The 17,755-nt window shown below is 46.8% G+C and overlaps 1 protein-coding gene across 3 annotated transcripts in view; it reads left to right on the top strand.

Annotated features, from left to right (window-relative positions):
• The first annotated feature begins 1,436 nt into the window (after positions 1 to 1,436).
• Positions 1,437 to 17,755, top strand: part of VANGL1 (VANGL planar cell polarity protein 1) — a 50,716-nt gene continuing 34,397 nt past the window's right edge. The window contains exons 1-3 of one of the 3 annotated variants that reach the window (XM_063104761.1): positions 2,434 to 2,521; positions 3,976 to 4,150; positions 10,718 to 10,927. In XM_063104761.1, coding sequence (XP_062960831.1) covers positions 10,857 to 10,927 — 71 coding nt within the window. In that variant the 5' untranslated portion in view covers positions 2,434 to 2,521; positions 3,976 to 4,150; positions 10,718 to 10,856. Of the gene's footprint in view, positions 1,561 to 2,433; positions 2,522 to 3,975; positions 4,151 to 8,197; positions 8,262 to 10,717; positions 10,928 to 17,755 lie in introns of those variants that run through there. The other 2 variants (XM_063104760.1, XM_063104762.1) reach the window with 2 other exon arrangements.

A 17,755-nucleotide genomic window follows, 5' to 3' on the forward strand; every position in this document is an offset into this window, starting at 1 on the left:
GCCTGTTTGAATTTTCAAGGTTCTACATTTTAAAGATGCAAGAGACATTTTTATAAAGCTCTACATTTCTGCACCTGGGCAGTGATTCGGGTGGATAGACAACTGTCTTGACTGGTGCGATCTGGCCACCTGAGTAAGCACCCTCTAGAGCCTGCTGAGAGGTTGGGGGTGGGCGGTAGGGGCAGTAGAGCCTGGTGGCTAGGAGTGGTGGAAATCGGCTGCACTGAACATATGTATCCTTTCAAGGAAGTGTGATATTTGGGGGAGAAAATGGGGGATAGAAAGGGTGAGGAAGAGGTGGTCGGGGATAGTTAAGGCTTCCTGGGGCTAAAGTTCCCGACCAAGGCTAGTTCAGGGTGGGCCTGCATTTCCCCAGCCCAACTGCCCACACCACTCCAGGAGACACCCCTACAAATTCAGCGCTTCACTACACGCTGCCTCCATTCTGTTCCACAAGCAGCTTTGGGTTTGAGCTAGAAATGCTCCCCATGGATCCCTAACCACACCGACGCAAGACAGCGAAGCAAGAAGAGTGCAACTGTTCTTGAAAATAGTTGCCAACTGTTCAGTACCTACTGGGCATTGGGCATAATCCTCAGCACAATCCTGTAAGGTGGACATTAGCATCCTGGCCACTTTCCCACAGGGGAACAAAGGCTCAGAGAGGGAAGCAGACCTGACTGAACCAGCACGGAACCTTCCGCGATCTGCCTGAAGCCATGTGTGCTCTTCCAACAGTTTCTAGGAGACTGGGGCTGTGGGCAGTGCTCGCTCTGTTGGGGCTGGGGCTGGGGCTGGGGAAGGGGGTGCTGGCTGTGGTGGCCTGTAGAGGGTGTGGGAGTGTGTGGTTATTTTGTGGGGTCATTTCCTGAGCTACGTGTGAGTTTAAGGGTGTGTATGGACATTTGTGGGTCAGTTCTTAGATTGTGCGTATATGAGCCTGGGGAGATTAGTCCCTGAGCCAGTGAATATGTGAGCTGAGGCTCTGGTGAGGGCATACAGGCTCGGATTTTGTGCATGATCGTAAGTGTGTGTGTGCATGTGTGTGAGCTTCGAAGTGCAAGTAATGTTTAGGCGCTGGGTGGGTGGAGAGGGGTCAATCCCTGGGCCATGTGTTTATGATGCGTGTGTATCTGCAAGAGGCTGGCTTACTGGACCGTGTGTGTCTGTGTAGGGTGCGTGTGTTGTCAGTCCCGGGGCCCTGTGTGTGCAGGAGTGTGACTGCGTGCGTCTCGGTGTGTATCTGTGTATGTCCGGTGTCTGCGTGTGGCGGGGGGTAGTGACGGGGACAGGGGGACGTGGGCCGGGCCCCCGCCCTTCGCTGCAGGTGGGCCGGGCCCACGGTGGGACTGGCTGCGCTCGCTGCTCTTGGCTCGCGGCCGCGCCGGGCTCGCAGGGCTGGGCTCGGTCCGCGGGGCGGCGCCGGGACAGGAAGCGGAAAGCAGCAGCGCAGCGGCGGCGGCGGGGCTCTGCCTCTCCAGGAGCCCAGCGCAGGCCGCAGAGCCGGGGCCGCTGTGAGCCGAGACCGCGGGCCGCGGAGCCCGCACGGCCGGCGCGGAGGTGAGTTCAGCGAGAGGCCGAGCGCGGCGCGGCGGCGGCCCCCGGGGGCAGACCTCGGGCGGGGAGACGCCCTCACCGGACCCCGCTGCCCCTGCGCTCCGCTGCAGCACTCCCAGCGCCGGGCTCAGATCCCGGCGCACTGGCCGGCAGCCTCCTCCGCTCCTCCGCACCGCACCCGGGTCGTGCTTCCCGGGACCCCACTCCTCTGCCATCCCTGCGCGGTGCGCCCCTCTTTCCCCTGCCCCACGCTCTCCGCCGCACCCCACTCCCGGGCTTCCCTGCCCTCCCCTCGGACGCCCCCTTCTCCTTTGGCTGGTCTCAGGGGTGCGCCCCTTGGGTGCTCGAGCCGGGGTCCGGGGCGCGGCGGGGCGACCGGCTGGGAGTGGCCGAGCGTGGGTACAGGACCGGGCGGCCGTATCGGCCGAGTGCGGCGAGGGCCGGGCCGTCCTGCGCTCCCGGGAGTCGGGCGCGCACCGTGGTTCCCACCCCGCCGCGGGCTCGACCCGGGTAACCGCCAGCGCCCGGGGCCGCCTGGCCCTTCGCCAGACACCGGGACAGAGCGGGCCTGTGTTCGCACCTCGCTTACAAAATTGAGTCGGCCCCGGAGGCCCGGGGCGCGAGTCCGGTTGCGCCTGGGAGAGCGCAACAGGCAGGTAGGAGTTTACTTTCAAAAAGGCCGGGGTGGAGCAGAGGCGCCCGGCGAGTCTGCCGGAGGTGTCCGTGCTTGGGGACACCTCACCGCACCGGGGCAGCCTTCGCCACCGGCAGGAACTCGCTTCCTCCTGCAGTCTTTGAGCTGCCCCAAGCAGCGCGCCCAGAGAAGTTGTGAAGCTTTATAAAAATTTAAACGCGTCGGCAGTGGAGGCAGGAGTGGGGCGGAGCCGCGGCCTGGCGGCTCGGTGAGGAGCAGGCGAGACTTGGAGCGGAGAAATCTTGCTCAGTTGTAACATCCGCGAACCAGGTATCGTGTCCACGCCGCGAAGATGTTGTAAGCTCATTAGATGCTCGTTGGGTGGGGTTAGAACGGTTTACGATGATGATTGTGTGGCTGGCATGTGCATTTTGTTAAAACCCTGTGATGGGGCTGTGGTTGGAAATGTATTTATTTTTAGACACTTATCCCGAAAGCTAGCAAGCTGTAAAGAATCTGGCATTTTCACTGACATGTTTATAAATTTTGCAGGGTTGCTGAAAAATATTATAAGTTATGTTACCAGTCAGCAGTGCTAATTAGCATTCTCCTTCTAGTGGGTGGGTTGTTTGATTCCACAGCTCCTAGGCTCTTTAAGTGAGGTAGCAGAAACTGTCTGAATCCAGGGACACATAATTAGCTATTTAACGTAACCACTAATTAAGAGTTTTTAGAGTTGAATTAAATCAATGTGATATAGTTGGGACTTTGATTTGTGAGAGGAAACTGTGTTATTCTGCAGTTCAGAGAAATAACACACTTACCTATCCATGGGCATTTAGCATTCCCACACGTTGGTGTCTCTCAGTATAATTAGTGAAAACACCTAGTGTGAAATTTCACTGTTACAGTGTTGGCAGTGTGACTTCGTTGCAACTTAATTTGCAAGTAAAATGGGAAAAGAATTTTGAGAGTGGTATATTTGTAAGGACTGCTTGCCAAGCAGTGTATTTTTGTTGTCTTATGTATTGAACAACAGGACAAGACCATAAATGAAATTTAAAGTTTTCTTACCAGGCAACAATTTCATATCAACCTTTTCTATTGAAGAATAAGTATGTGGAGTGAATAAGGTACCCTCCTCTTTATCTCCCTAACGCACATATAAACACACATCCTGTTTGCTACTCTAGACTTCAGCAGTTATTTGGGTTGAATGAGCCCTTATCACGTTGTGTTTAATTGGAGATCTCCACCTTTGGGCTGTGAACTCTTTAGGAGCTAGAACTATTTCAGAGTCTTTTCTTTTCCCTGAACTCTCTACAATGCTTGGGACACAACGTGTGAGTAGGAGTTGAAATTACAAAATTCTTTGTGGAGTTTTGGGTGGTTTGGGACAATTTATGATTGTTGCCTACCCTCCCCTATATAAATAAACAATTTTGGTAATTACTGCATTGCTATAAATTTTCCATAGCAAAGGGCACAGATTCTGGAGTTATACTCTTGAAGTTCAAGCCCTGGCTCCATCACTTACCGGGTGTGTGAGAGCTTGGTTTCCATAAATGAAATTAATGTTTTATCTTCCTTAAAGCTTTGCTCTAAGGATTGAGATATTACATGCAAGTTACTTAAAACAGTACCTAACACATAGCACTTGATAACTTTAAGCTGTTGGAGTATTATTGCCATCATCTCTCTGTAAAGTCAGCTAGCTCTGGTCAGGAGGCTAGCTGTGTGTGGTGTATGTGATCTGGACATTGCACTATTCTATTTTCCTTAAGATGGACAAGATTAAGTGGGTTTCCACTGGACCGTGTTTCTACTGGCAGTCCGTTCTTGCTGAAGTATCATGAAAGGCTGCATGCGTGTTCTGCTACTGTCTCCATCAGTGTGCTTCTGAATTCCACTTATTGAACAGCAGTCACTGGACCCAGCACCATTGGATTTACAGAGGAGGTAGTACTCATGAAATCTGTCTTTCTGAAGTTTAAAAATCTGGCAGGAACAAGGGAGTCACTCAAAACCAAGTGTACATCAGAGAACCCCAGATGTGTTAACCATTCACAGCTCTTCAGAAATCTATACTCAGCTGCTGGAGGTGTTTCAGAGGTAATTAATGACTCGAGCCAAGAGCAGTTACTCTGGCAAGGCAAGTTGAAATCAGTGGCAAGATCGGTAAAATGAAGTTGACATTTTTTTCCCTTGTGAACAATGACCCAGAATCATTCATTTATAAGAGTTCTGTTGTAATAAAAGAATCATTGGGTGTGTCCAAATGCCACAAGTCCTGTATATCCTCACATCAGTGACCCAGGTAATGCTTTTTGGTTTATAGACCAAAGTTCAACAAAATGTTTTGCAGACTTTGCCATGTTTCTTCGCACTCTCTTCCAACTCTATGGCCCTCCAAATAAAACCACTAAAAACTCACAATTTTCTCTGATCTTTCCGACATTCCCTTCCAATCTGGGGATGGTAAATGGAGGCCTGCAAGGCACAGAAAGGAAATCATGAAATCACTTAGCTACAGTTACAGTAGTTGTTAAAGGTAGACTAGCATAGACCCCCAAAATGTATATACATTCAATAAAAACAATGCATAAGTCCTGTGCTATACAAAGGTATTCTTCCTAACTGAAGGAATTTTGCTTTTCTGAATAATAATAATGGCTGACAGTTGTGCTTACCTTGTGCTAGGTACTGTTCTAATGATTTTTATGAATTATCTCATTTAATACCCACCACAAGCCTATAAAGTAAGTAAATATAATTCTGTTGTTACTGTTAGGGAAACAGAGGCACAAAGAAGTTAAGTAACTTGCTCTGAGGTCACACAGCTGATAAGTACCAAGCCAGGATTTGAGTGCTGATAGTCTAACCTCAGCCAGAACCTGAGCTCATTGCCACTCCTCTCTAAAAGAAAAATTGACTCTAAACAGAATTATTTAAATTGTCATTTTCCCTTCGAGTGACATATAATTAACAATGGGTACTTTGAGAAAAATGTTAGCTTCAGGACACAAATGGTAATTAATGGAATAAACCCTTTAGAATTATATGTATGGTAAAAATCAAATATTCAAACTAAAGTACATAGTATATATGGGCACAGTTTTACCAGAAACTTCTTTCCCTTGGAAATACATGCACTGCAGAGGGAGCAAAATAGCTCTTTAAATTCAGTGTGTGTCTCTGTACCTCTTGCAAGGTAACTACTTTCTGCCTTCCAAACCAGAGCTCCCTTAATTACTTAATAGCTCTAGGCAGAGCTGTTGATGTTTTTATAATTTCCTTTTTGTGAAGGTTAGCTGTGTTTACCACTGTCCTTACCATATTTCCTTCACATGATTTTCTGAATGCTGTTTTTCTTTTAAGTGGTACTCAGGTATATTTTATGTGAGTGAATGTGACTTAGGGGAGGATTCTATACGAGGCTGCTGATCTTCACTTTGCTTTTATTAAAGGATGGTAAAGGAGGTTCTTTCTGACATTTTTGCCTGGGAATTCCAGAATTTAAGACACCGCCTCTCAGACAGATGTACCCTGTGCACCTGTCTCCACAGTGTTCTCCTTGCCTTCATGTGATTTGGTTTGATGAGTGCAGCCCCATGCTAATGTGTGCCTCCATTCCCCACCAAGCAGTGCCTGTAGCTCTTAAGGGGGTATAACAGGAGGGACAGGATGTCCTGGGAAGCAGCCGAAAGAGACTGTGCAGATTTTTACTTAGCACACTGCAATATAAGTCCTGCTGCTAAGTGAGACTGCCCTACGAGCCAGCGGTGAAAACTAAAGATTTAAAATAGATAATCTTTTAAGGTTTCTTCCACCGTGGATCTATGGCCTCCTTGTCCTGAGATTTGCCACAAAACCTTTCATTCATTCAGCAAACATTGATGGGGTGCCCATTATGCTCTAGGAGCTTGAGAGACAGCGTGAAAATGTTCGCTACCCTCATAGAGCTTACAGTCTATACAGGAGCCAGACCATAATTAATCACACAAATAAACATGTAATTGGAAATTGTGATAGAAAGGAAGAGTAAAGAGTGCTGGGAAAGGACCTGATTTAAATCAAAGGATCGGGAAAGGCCTCTTGAAAGAAGCAGTTTTTAAATTGAAAGGGATGAGTAGGAATTTGGCAAAACGGGCATGTAAAGAGTGAGTACCAACAGATATACTGGAGTCCGCCAAGGCCCTAAGGCTCTGCCATAGAGAACTTGGAACTAGAGGAGCAGGCAGCTGGAGCAGTAAGCAGGACATTCCAGATCAAATGAAAAATTTTGTATTTTATTTAAAGTGCAGTGGGATACTATGGAACAGTTTTAAGCAGGGAAGTGACAGCTGCATTGAAATTCAGAAGGTCACTGTGCCTCCTGTCCAGCCTGGGCCTAACACAGTGTGGGTCATGTCAGGGGTCAGTATGACAGAGGGACAGCTCTAGATTCTAGGGTCCATATTCACACCATTGTATGACTGTCCCAGTCAGGCCAGTGCAGCAGCCTATCAGTTTATTACCCAGGGCATCTGATTCCTTATCATTACTTTATTATCTTTCCTGATAAGGGATTTCTGTGAATTGTGTGTGTATACAAGGGAACTATCTGGTAAATGTGTCATTGCAGTGATAAGCTGCAGGATATACTTTTATATTAACTCTATCAAAGCTCTTACCTTGGCTCAAGTTCTCTTTTAAAATGAGTTCACTCTGGGATTTTGTTCGTTTGCCTCCTGTTGCTTCTCCTTAATCCTCACTCAGATCTTGGTTAGGACAAGAGCTAATAGCTCTGATAGAAATGGTATTGACTTAGAAGAAGGGGCCTGAGCTCTGTGTAGACTAGATGAGAAGAGGAAGCCTGGGGGCTTTGTGATAGTTTAGCTCTCTGTTGATGGAGCCTGGAGGAAGTGGGCAGCTGTGGACCCAGAGAGTGAAGAGAGGGTCCTTGAGGACAGGCAGAACTCGGTGACAGGCAGATGTGTGGGAGGAGGAGGGGAGAGCGTGTCACAAATGGCACAGGGTTTGATCTGTAGGATTGATAGAGGGTGATGGAACCATCTTGTCAGAGGAAATTGGAAAGCGTTGGTTGGGATATCGAAGAGCAACTCTAGGGGTGATGATACTCCTACATAGAGCAGGAGGTATCTAGTAGGAAATGTGCATTTGGGATTTGTTCTTTCAGTGAGTATTTGGTGGGTACCTATTGTGTTCAAGGTATCTTGGTCAGCGATAGTTCCTTATACTGTACTAGACTTATACCATAGTAAGTCCGTGGGTGGGGAAGAATAACAGGGTGAGTTTTGCATATTGGGGATGGGGAAGGGAATTGTTGGAGGAGAATTAGCAGTGTAAGTGCCATCTCATTGGAGGACAGCCTGCAGCAGAGAAGCTCTGTGAGGGTAGTGGACCCTTGTCGTTACTGGGCTTGCACTGCTTAGCATGGCCTCTGCAGCTACTTACTAAACATGGAGGTGGATGAATGAGTAATGGGATAAGAAGGGCCAGGGGAAGGAGGACAAGGAAGTGGCCTTTGGATTGGGCTCACAGCAGTCTTTGTAGAGTTTTGAGGGTGGAGGATTTGGGGTACCAATTGAGAGGGAGGGAGGACAGCATGTACAGACCACCCCTTTGGGGAGTCTGGGCAGGAATTGTGGGAGAGAAGCTGGGTAAGGGTGGTTGATGGAGTTGGGGAAAGCCTTGCCCCACAGGGCACTTGGGAGCCCATGGTTTCCTTTGAGGAACATGCCTGGAATTGCTTTAATGGATGGCCGGAGGTTTTAATGAGGACAAAGAATGACGTTCTCTGGCAGAGGGGGAAGGGAATGAAACATGGGTTACCATGTGACAGAGACTTTACCTCTGGAGTTCTCCTTTAATCCTCAGCAATGTCTCTCTTCTGCCAGTAACATCAAATCCCAATACAGCTCTTACATCTTGTCTCTGCTAATCATCCTGTCTCTCTGAACCTAAGAAGAGATAATACTAAATGACTTCATTTTACAGGGAGGGTGGAGAACAGAAGCTCAGAGAGGCAAGCATCTGCCCCACAGTGTCACAGCTAGGAAGCGTGAAGGTAGGATCAGCGCAGGTCTATGGGGCCTGGGCTACCTGCCTCTGAGACATCCAGCCACATTTAGCAAGAAATAGCTAGAAGTTGGGATGGAACAGGGAATCAAGAGTATGGGTTAGAAGGCAGAAAAAAGTGTAGGGGTTGTGAAGAGTTAATTATGAATCTAGAAGAGAGGAATCAGCTTTCTGGGTAGAGGAGCCAGATGTTAGAATCTGCAGGTCAACAGAGAGCTGGGTCAGGGGCTTTCAGGGAAGTCTCAGTTCACACAGGGTGGAAGTCTCAGCTGCACTTCCTAATGTTGGTGCCTGCCAGGTATGAAGCAGATGAGAAAGCAGCAAAGCCCAGAGCAGAAAGGAAGTGAGAATTGAAGGTGCTGAAAGCTCATTGAAATTGCTAGTGAAAATGGTGGGACAAAGAGTGGGGAGAAAAAAGATGAGCCAGCTCTGGAAGTCTTCTAGGAAAGTCCAGAAGTAAAACTAACAGTTTTTAAAATGCTTGTTTTCACATTTAATCTTTACAGTCACCCCCAGAATAGGCTGCCTCATTTCCTTAGGAAACCTGAGGCTCCAAGGAGAAGCTGCCTTGCCCAGGTACACAGCTGGTTAGAAAGGGGTGGACTGAGACACGAGCCCCGTTCTGTCTCGCTGCAGGGGAGTCTCGTGGAGGGAAGGCCTGCTGTCTGCCTCATGCCTTTCTGGGCTTTTCTCCTACTGAGAAAGACAAGGAGAACATGGGGTTTCAGAACCAGCCAAGAGAGTGCTGATCGCCACCCACTCTCATTTACCCAGTGCCTCTGGATCCCATGCTGGGCACTTTCACAGTTGTTAGCTCATTTGGTCTTCATAGCAACCCTGATATTCACATTTTTCAGGAGATTGAATACTTTGACTGAGGTCCCATAGCTGGTTAGTGAGTAAAGTCTGGGATTGGAACCCAGCTCTGGATACTGTATCTGCTTGTATCTGCAGATCAACTCTGTGAGGCCCCTGGCTGGTTGATTTATGCCTGTTTAACAATGAGGAAACTGAGGCTTAGGAAGGCAAGTGGCTTATCCCAGGTTGTACTGGACCGTGGCTGAGCTTGGGCTGGAACCCAAGCTTCCCCACGGCTAGCCTTGGGCTCTTGATGGCAGAGAAGTGAAGGATGTCAGGATATCCAGGACCAGGGAGGCTAGCCCTGGGGGGCAGACCTTGGAAGTGAATGCACCGGGCAGAATGAATGGTCAGGGCAAATGCACCCTAATTCCAACCAGTATTTGAAGCTCTGGGGCTGTGTTGGTGTGTGCCCCAGTCAGCCTGATTCCCCCCAGTCTTACGCCTTGTTGCTGGGGTCAGGGAAACTTGGTCTCCTCCCAGCAGGGGCAGGGGTATGGCATTTACAGCTCTTTTGTTTCTTCTTCCCTCTTATCTCACTGGCTCTGTTTGCAGTTTCAGCTTCCAGGGGCACTGGAAGGAGGAACCCTGTTGGGTGGAGACCAGCTCTGGGGTGAGGGGTGCAGGGAGAGACAGGGTCTCGGTTTTCTAGAAGTAAAGGTTTAACATATGGGAGCTCAGGAATGTACTTGGAAATGTTTCCAATTTATTTTTATTGCAAAGCAATATCTAATGAAAATGTGGGAAAAGACCCAGGAGCCTGCAACTAATAAATCAACTGCTTTTGCTTTCTGATGTTCACTTTTAATCTTTGTTCTTACATAAGTGATTTTATATGATTGTAACTGTAATGTAGATTCAGTGTGTATCCATAATCCTGTATCCTGCTTTTAAAATTTATCAGTATATCATAAAATTTTCCATTCTTTATAATTATCATTTTAAACAAATATGTGATATTTCTTTGGGTGGGTGAACTGTGATTTCCTTACCTCATACTCAGTTTTGGGGGCGTTTAGATTTCTAGCTTTTTACTATTATAGACAATGAGATAATAATTTTTTTCTTTTTAAGAAAGAAATGAGTTCACTAAGATAAATTCTCAGGACTTTAGATTCCTGGATTGAAGAGACTAAGAATATTTTTTTAAATTGACTTTTGGAAATAATGACCAAGTCCCTTAAAAGCTGCTTCCCTGGGTATTGTTTTTATAACCAGCACATTGGCAGTGGGGGGCTGGGCACTGTGTCTGGGACTGTGGGTGTGGGAAGCCACACCCACAGCCTAAAAGTCAGCAAGGGTGGGGCTATGTTCAGGAAAGGGATGAGTGCCCAGGTCTCCCCACCTCCCAGATTTTCTGCTGCTGTGACAGGGGTTCAGCTTGCTCAGCACCTCTCCTGTGTCTCCCAGACACCCGAGGAAGCTTATTGCTGTGTGAGTGGAGCATTCAGAGTTCAGATGCTTCACCCTTATTCTCTTGTTCCATGACAGCGACCCAGAGAGGAGGTTGCTGCTTATGAGAGGTGGCTGCTGTCATTAATCTTTCAGCCTTTGAATATTGATATCTTTTTTCCCTCCTTTCCCCAGAATTTGTTCCTGTTGAAGAGAGTGGCTCCTCCTCTGATTCTCAGACTTCTTGAGGTTTTAGGCATCTAGTAGGTGAAATTCTCGACCTCTAAGGAGACACAGTACCTCCTCCTCCATCACGAGCAAGCTCTCCATTGCTATGGATACCGAATCCACATATTCTGGATATTCTTACTATTCAAGTCATTCGAAAAAATCTCACAGGCAAGGGTATGTAAACTATTCATTGTTGCACTTTTCCTCTGGGAGAAACCTGCAGGTTGATGGGGTTTTCTAGGTGTCAAACAATGATTCCAACTAGCAGGGCTGTTGACGCTGGAGGTTCAGTCCACTGGTGCGTGAGAAACCAGCTTTAAGAGCACTTAACATCTGTTGGGAGTAACTACACTACCAATTTACATTTTATAGCCACCATTAGAGTTGATGACCTTAATTTCTCACAATTGATTTTAAATTAAACTTTCTCCTGCAGTGGAAATGTTTTTCATTTCTAAGTACTTCTCATAGATGTCAGTTTTCTTAAAGCTTTACCAAGAATGTAAATGAAAGTTTTTTTAAAAAAAGTGTTAATTTGTTGCTTTTCGCCCAAAGTTGTTAACTCATTCATTGTTCATTATGTACTTGCCAAAAGGCTTATACATTGAACCGTGGGATTGGCGTGGTGCCTTGTTTCTTTTTGGCTAGTCTTCAAGTGAACAAACCTGGGTTTTGAAAATGCTTTCCTAGGTGATGGGGGCCAAATTCCCCCTCCTCTGCAGAATGAACAAGTCTGCACTGATATTCATAGGACCTGCTGTGTTACTGGCATGCAGAATGTTTACTGAGTAGAGGAGTAAGTGAACGAATGAGGAAATAAATGAATAAAGGGGTGGTGCTGTACCCATTAAGAATGCAGTTGGTGAAACTGCAGTGCATCCACTTACCTAGTTTTCTCATCTGTGATATGGGTACAGCAGTCCCCTCCTTACAGGGTTGTGGAGAGGACTAAATGTTATCATGCATATAAGCATTTAACAGCATAGTTAGAGGTCACTAACCAGTGGCTGTGTTAATGCTGTTGATGGCCTTAGCATTTCAGCACGATATTCAAAGGTATCAACTGGCCCCAGTGCATATGCCCACGTCTGGTCATAGCTCTGTGCTGGCTTGGGAACAGTGACTGTTTCCCTGACTGAGCAGTTCCCCATACAAGCAGTTGAATGCAGAGTGGAATTTTGTTTTGTAAAACGGCAATGGGATATGTACTTCTAATTATTTATTTACAAGCCTGTATGAATGTACACACATAGAAAGAGGTGTAGAAGGGTAGACTCCAAGCTGCCAGGATTGATCATCCACAGGAAGGGGCTTGGCAGAAGCCAGAGACTGACGGGAACTTTCATTTATGCTTATCTTTCTATATTCCATTTTTTTTTACAAGTGTGTATTTTATAATTTAAAAAAATCAATGGAATAAAAGAGCATAAAGGAAAGGTTTTCAAAAATTACTTATTTCATGAACATTTTCTCATGTCATCCATGTTACAAAAAACAGGATTCAAAACTTTGTACATTATAATAGTAATGTATACATATGATAAGATGAATGATGACATATTTACCATGCCTGAGTATAGGATTATGGGTGGTATTTTTTGACTTTCATTATCTTCTAAATTTTCATGTATTGCTCTTATAATCATAAGAGCTTGCATTGGAGCCTTTCTAATCATGATTAAGGAGCTCGGGGTAGGTGCTGCGGGGGAGGGGGGGCCCTGCAGTAACATACCGGAGGCTAAATTCTGAGAAAGTCAGACATCCTCTGGTGATAAAAATTGAGTCACAAACATCAACCAGTTTGTAAACTTATCAGATTTAGTTATAAATTACCAGAAACAGCTCTTTTATGAACCTAACTAGAAAAAGCAATTCTCTTGTCAATATGCCAGGCTTCCCTCTTCCACACCACAGTGATAGGAGGAGGAATTGGGGTTCTCTTGGTGCTTGGGGATGGACCAAGAAGGACGGCTTGCAGTATTCCAAGAAGGAACCATCTGTGTCCTCCGTTGTCAACATGTGCATCATGATCATGCTGCAGGGCCCATTGCCACACTCCCCTGTTTCCTCAGGCTCTTTGGGGCCCCCAGAAATTGATACTCCAATGCTCTTGTGGTGACTGTAAGAGACTGTAACTTTCAATTAAAACAACATGCAGAACTCTCAGTGCCTTCTCGGACCCATGTGAAAAGTACTTGGCAAATGTTAATACGAGCTGAGACTTTTAATCAGTTCATCAAGGAATGTTACTGAGTGCCTGCTCTGAGAAAAGCCCTGAGTGAGAGATGAGCATTAGAGATTGTAGGTGCGCTCCTTGGGTTCTTTAAAAAACACTTCCCATGGGTGGTGGATTCTCTAAAGACATTGTAGCGTATAGCAACTGCGGGGCAGAGGTTGTGATCAGTAGGTAATATGTGCCATGGAGTACTTTGCTGGGCATGAGGAATGTTCAGCAGTAATAGTACCCTCCACAGACATGAGAGCAGGCCCTAGACCCAGCTGAGGGTCTTGTATCCCAGGAGTGTCCCTAGGAGGGCTGCTCTGCTCCATGATTTGTCAGGAACTTGAATGGAAGAGTTGGAAAGGGAAGGACCTTGTTTTTTTGGTAACTTTAGTAGAACTCATACTCTGAGAGGAATAATGAAGTGCAGCAAACTTGATATGCCTGATGATGTGTGATCATCTTGGAGGACTGGCCAGATTCCAAGCAGATGACAAGTGAGTCTTTTCTAACAAGGAGGTCAGTGCTGATTTTGTGATGCCTGCAGTCTCTAGAGGGTGTCTAGTTAACTTGCTGGGAAAATGGTGCAGACTCCAGCTGACCTGGCCTAACCTTTGGGTTTGGAGCCCGAGATCCTTGATGTAGACACAGAAGCTGTCAGTAATAGGGACGAGTGCTTCAGGAGTGCCTGCTAGGTTCCTCACAGTTGTATCTCTCACCTCACAGCAGTCCTAAACCAGCTGGATGTGGTAGCCCCACTTTGCAGGTGATGAAACTGGGGAACAGAGAGGCAACATTGATTGCTTGGAGTTATGAGGTTAGTAGGTGCCCTCAGTGGTTTTGGGCCCAACTTGTTTCTTTGGAAGGGAAATGCCACTTCTGAAAAGGGAAATGAAGGGTAGCACGTGTGATTAGTGTACTAAAATGCATGGTCGAAAGAGGGCCTCCTGGGCAGTGGAGAAATTAGTGCTTTCACTCCAAGGCTGCGTCAGAGTTGGTTTGCCCTGCGTCCAGCCTTCCCACCCCATCAGAGCGAGAGGAAGCAGCCCCAGCGTCAGGGGAGGGAAGGAACAGGTAGTGGGTGGTGGTAGAAAAGGAAAGGGAGGAGTAACCGCTGGGGCTGGCTTTCCCCAAATAGAAAGAGACAAATAACAGAAACAGGACGAAATAGTCTTCCCAGGAAAATGTTGACTGTAAGTGGGAACAGTACAGGAACTGCAGGGATTCTGGCTGGAGTGAGGGGGATTCCAGCAGCCCCCACGGGCTTAGCTCTAGAGTTGAATTTCCACACACGTGTGCAGGTACAGACACATCCCCAGGCCTCCTACATGCTGCTGCTTGCTCTCCCTGCCTCTCTCACACACACATGTACAAATGGACTTATCTTTACTCATATGGACAGATGTTGCATGGAGACAGATTCAGAAATAAAGATACAAAGGTTCCCGGAGCTGACACAGCTGCCCAGCCAAGGCGCACAGGTGAGCCTAACCACTTAGGCAGAGTTGGAGCAACAGACGGGGGGGGGGGGGGTGTGTGTGTGTGTGTGTGTGTGTGTGTGTGTGTGTGTGTGTGTGTGTGTGTGTGTGTGTGTGTGTGTGTGTGTGTGTGTGTGTGTGTGTGTGTGTGTGTGTGTGTGTGTGTGTGTGTGTGTGTGTGTGTGTGTGTGTGTGTGTGTGTGTGTGTGTGTGTGTGTGTGTGTGTGTGTGTGTGTGTGTGTGTGTGTGTGTGTAGCACCCTTTCAGTGGCTTGGCAGCCTGTTTAGCCAGATTTTCCTTGGAGTTATAGCATCTGAAACTACTGGGTTGAACATTTGGGTACATAATGCAATAATGTGACCACACTGGGACTTGTAGTTTTGCAAACCGGAGAGCACTGAACGGCAGTATTTTTCTTGGCCATTATTATTAAGTCTTGGCTTGGCTCAAAGACCTTCCTGGAGCAGTAATTCAGGACCAATGATTTCTATAAAAGCTGCATGACATGTCTTGCTCCCTCGATAACAAGACCAGTACCAGGAGTAGGCCACCTGGCACCCTGCTGGTGCTGAGTTGATAGAACGTGCCTTACATTCACCTCTCACTTGATGGTATGTGGAAGGCTCTCGGCTCTGGGCATCTCTCAGTCCTGACTGCCAGCCGTCCTAAGTCTTTCTCCCAACTTCGTCTCCTTAATATTATTTTACTGAAGAAGCACTGTATATTGTAATGTTGTACAGCTCAGCATTACACTTATGGCTCCCGTTATTGAACCCCTCCTGTATATAGGGCATTTCACCAATTGGAAGACTTCCAAGCAGCTATTCCAACAGCCCCCACCCCCAGGAGCATTTGAGTGGGAGAATCTTGGGGAAAGTTTCCTGGACTACGCGCATCCTAATCCCTTTGGGTGCTGTTGAAAAATCTAGATTTCTGTTGTCTCCTTTCCAGACAAATTCTTTGACGGTGGGGCCAACAAATCTTCACTTAAATCTGCACCCTGGGTGGTTTTTCTGCACAGTTGGGTGTAAGAAACACTAGTTTAGGGTTTCAGGCTCTGGAGGATGAGAAACCTTCCTTGGGTTATCAGATAACAGGTTCTTATTTGGTTTACCTCAGATGGTACCCAGGGAGTTGTTAGACAGTTGTTTCTCATTTGGGTGCTCTTAGGCCCTTTAAGAGCCAGGCTGGGAGAGATGGGGGTCAGGAATGCTGGCTGGCCGTGGTGAGGCTGTTTCTAGCCCTTGGTGGCTTCCTAGTGCTCTCTACCCCAGTAGTGTTCAGGCTCCAGGAATTGGCACTCGGTGAAAGAATTTTGATTTACAGTGGAATTTGTGCTGTCACAGGATTTGACCCGTGGGACTAAGTGAATAGATAGATGGGTTAGGAGAGCATGTGACTTGGCTGATGGCCAAGAGAGTGATAAATGTGAGAGCAGTTGGGGAAAGTGGCAATGGATTAAAATAGAAGAGGGGCTTTGTCCATCTGGTGAAGGTGGGACTGGGTAGAGCAGCAGTTCTAGACTTAGTCTGAAGCTCATTCTGAAGAGTGACCAAACATGTGAGAAATCTCTCTCAAATTCTTTATTTTTTCTCACCATGAGTGCCTTTTGAAGTGATTGTATCCGACAATCCAAAGTGTTGGGCCTGTAGCTTTGTGCTATCTAAGGTCACAGTCCAATTGTGACTCTTAGCAGGAGCTTCAAAGGCATGTTTCATTGCTCCAGTGGTTTGTCAAGTGCAAGGGTGTGAGAATGAGCATTAGGAATATTTACGCTGTGCAGTCTTCTGACTGCTCTTCAAAACGGAGCAACAACAGTGGGTTTGAACAGAGGTGGTGGCAACAGACCTGGATTCTGATTCTGCTCTGCCACTTACTATAACTTCAGGAAGTCACTTAAACTCTGCGAGCCTCAGTTTCCTCATCTGTAAAATGGGGACAGTAATACTGGCCTCAAAGAGTTATTGTTAGGATTGAATGAAATTCATATAGTAAAGCACTTAGCAAAGTGCTCTGTGAACTGGGGTAGAGTGTGGGGTGATTGGTATTGTTAGATATATCTCTGGGTAAGCAACAAAATTATCTGCCTATTTGACTATTTACCTAGTTGCCTGGTTAAAACAAAACACCTGAGTTGACCAGAACACCTGTATTTCTAGAGTCAAATTTAGCAGTAGTTTGTAATTGTAAGTATGCTCTAGAGATAGAGTTGTTGTCACTTAAAGATTCTCTGGGGCCCTGGAATCTCTCTGGCTCTTTGAAGGAATTAACCAATGCTTGTCCTAGAGAGATATTGACAAGGTAGAAGTTTGACAAGAAATCTGCATGTGGCTTTTTTTTTTAGCTAACTAGCAGGTTAATAGGCGATGTATATATGGAGAGAAGGGGGTTAGATTGTGCTAATAGTTCATTTACATCTCTTTCTCCAAGGTGCACACCCTCTGCTCCACAAAGTCATGTCACCCTTCTTTGAGCACTAGGTGCTCTATGTGGTATTGTCATTGACCCTGTTTTAGTCCGTTTTGTGTTGCTATAATAGAAGTACCTGAGACTGGGTAATTTATAAAGAACAGAGGTTTATTTGGCTTACGATTCTGAGACAGCTGCATCTGGCATGGGCCTCTGGCTGCTTCTGTTCATAGCGGAAAGTAGCAGGCAGCCAGCGGGTACAAGCAGATCACACAGCAAGAGGAAGCAAGAGAGAGAGAGGAGGTGCCAAGTCTTTTTAACAATCAGCTCCTGCTCACTCAGGCCCCTGCTCCCAGGGAGAGCATTAACCCATTCATGAGGGATCCGCCCCCATAACTCAAACTGCCACACTGGGAATCAAATTTCCATGAGTTCTGGGAGGACAATACATCCAAACTCCATCAGTCCCCATTTCACACATAAGGAAACTGAGGCTTTCAGAGGTTGAATACCTTGTGCAGGGCCACACATCTAGTAGGGGCATAACTGAAATCTACAAGTATCTGTCTCTAAAACTTCCATGTGCAATTCTACTTCTATCTGGCCTGGGAGACCTTGGGTGTGAGAGCAAGTGGTTATGGGAAGGAGGACTAGTGTGTGTCCCGCCTGTGGGGACAGGAGCCTAAGGGAACTTCCTGACTCCTGGTCACTGAGGGGCACCTTTGGTGGGGGCTTCTGGGTGAGGGGCACTGGCAGCTGGAGGCAGGAATGTCAGTTTCCACAGGTGTTTATTGACCAGCTGTGACCTCTGGGCCTGACCACAGTGATTTATTTCTTTTGTAATTTCAAGATCACCCATGGCAGGGTGCTCTCACAGTCACTCGGGAAGACCAC

Source organism: Cynocephalus volans, chromosome 8 (genome assembly GCF_027409185.1).
Source record: "Cynocephalus volans isolate mCynVol1 chromosome 8, mCynVol1.pri, whole genome shotgun sequence".
NCBI classification, from domain to species: Eukaryota; Metazoa; Chordata; class Mammalia; order Dermoptera; family Cynocephalidae; genus Cynocephalus; species Cynocephalus volans.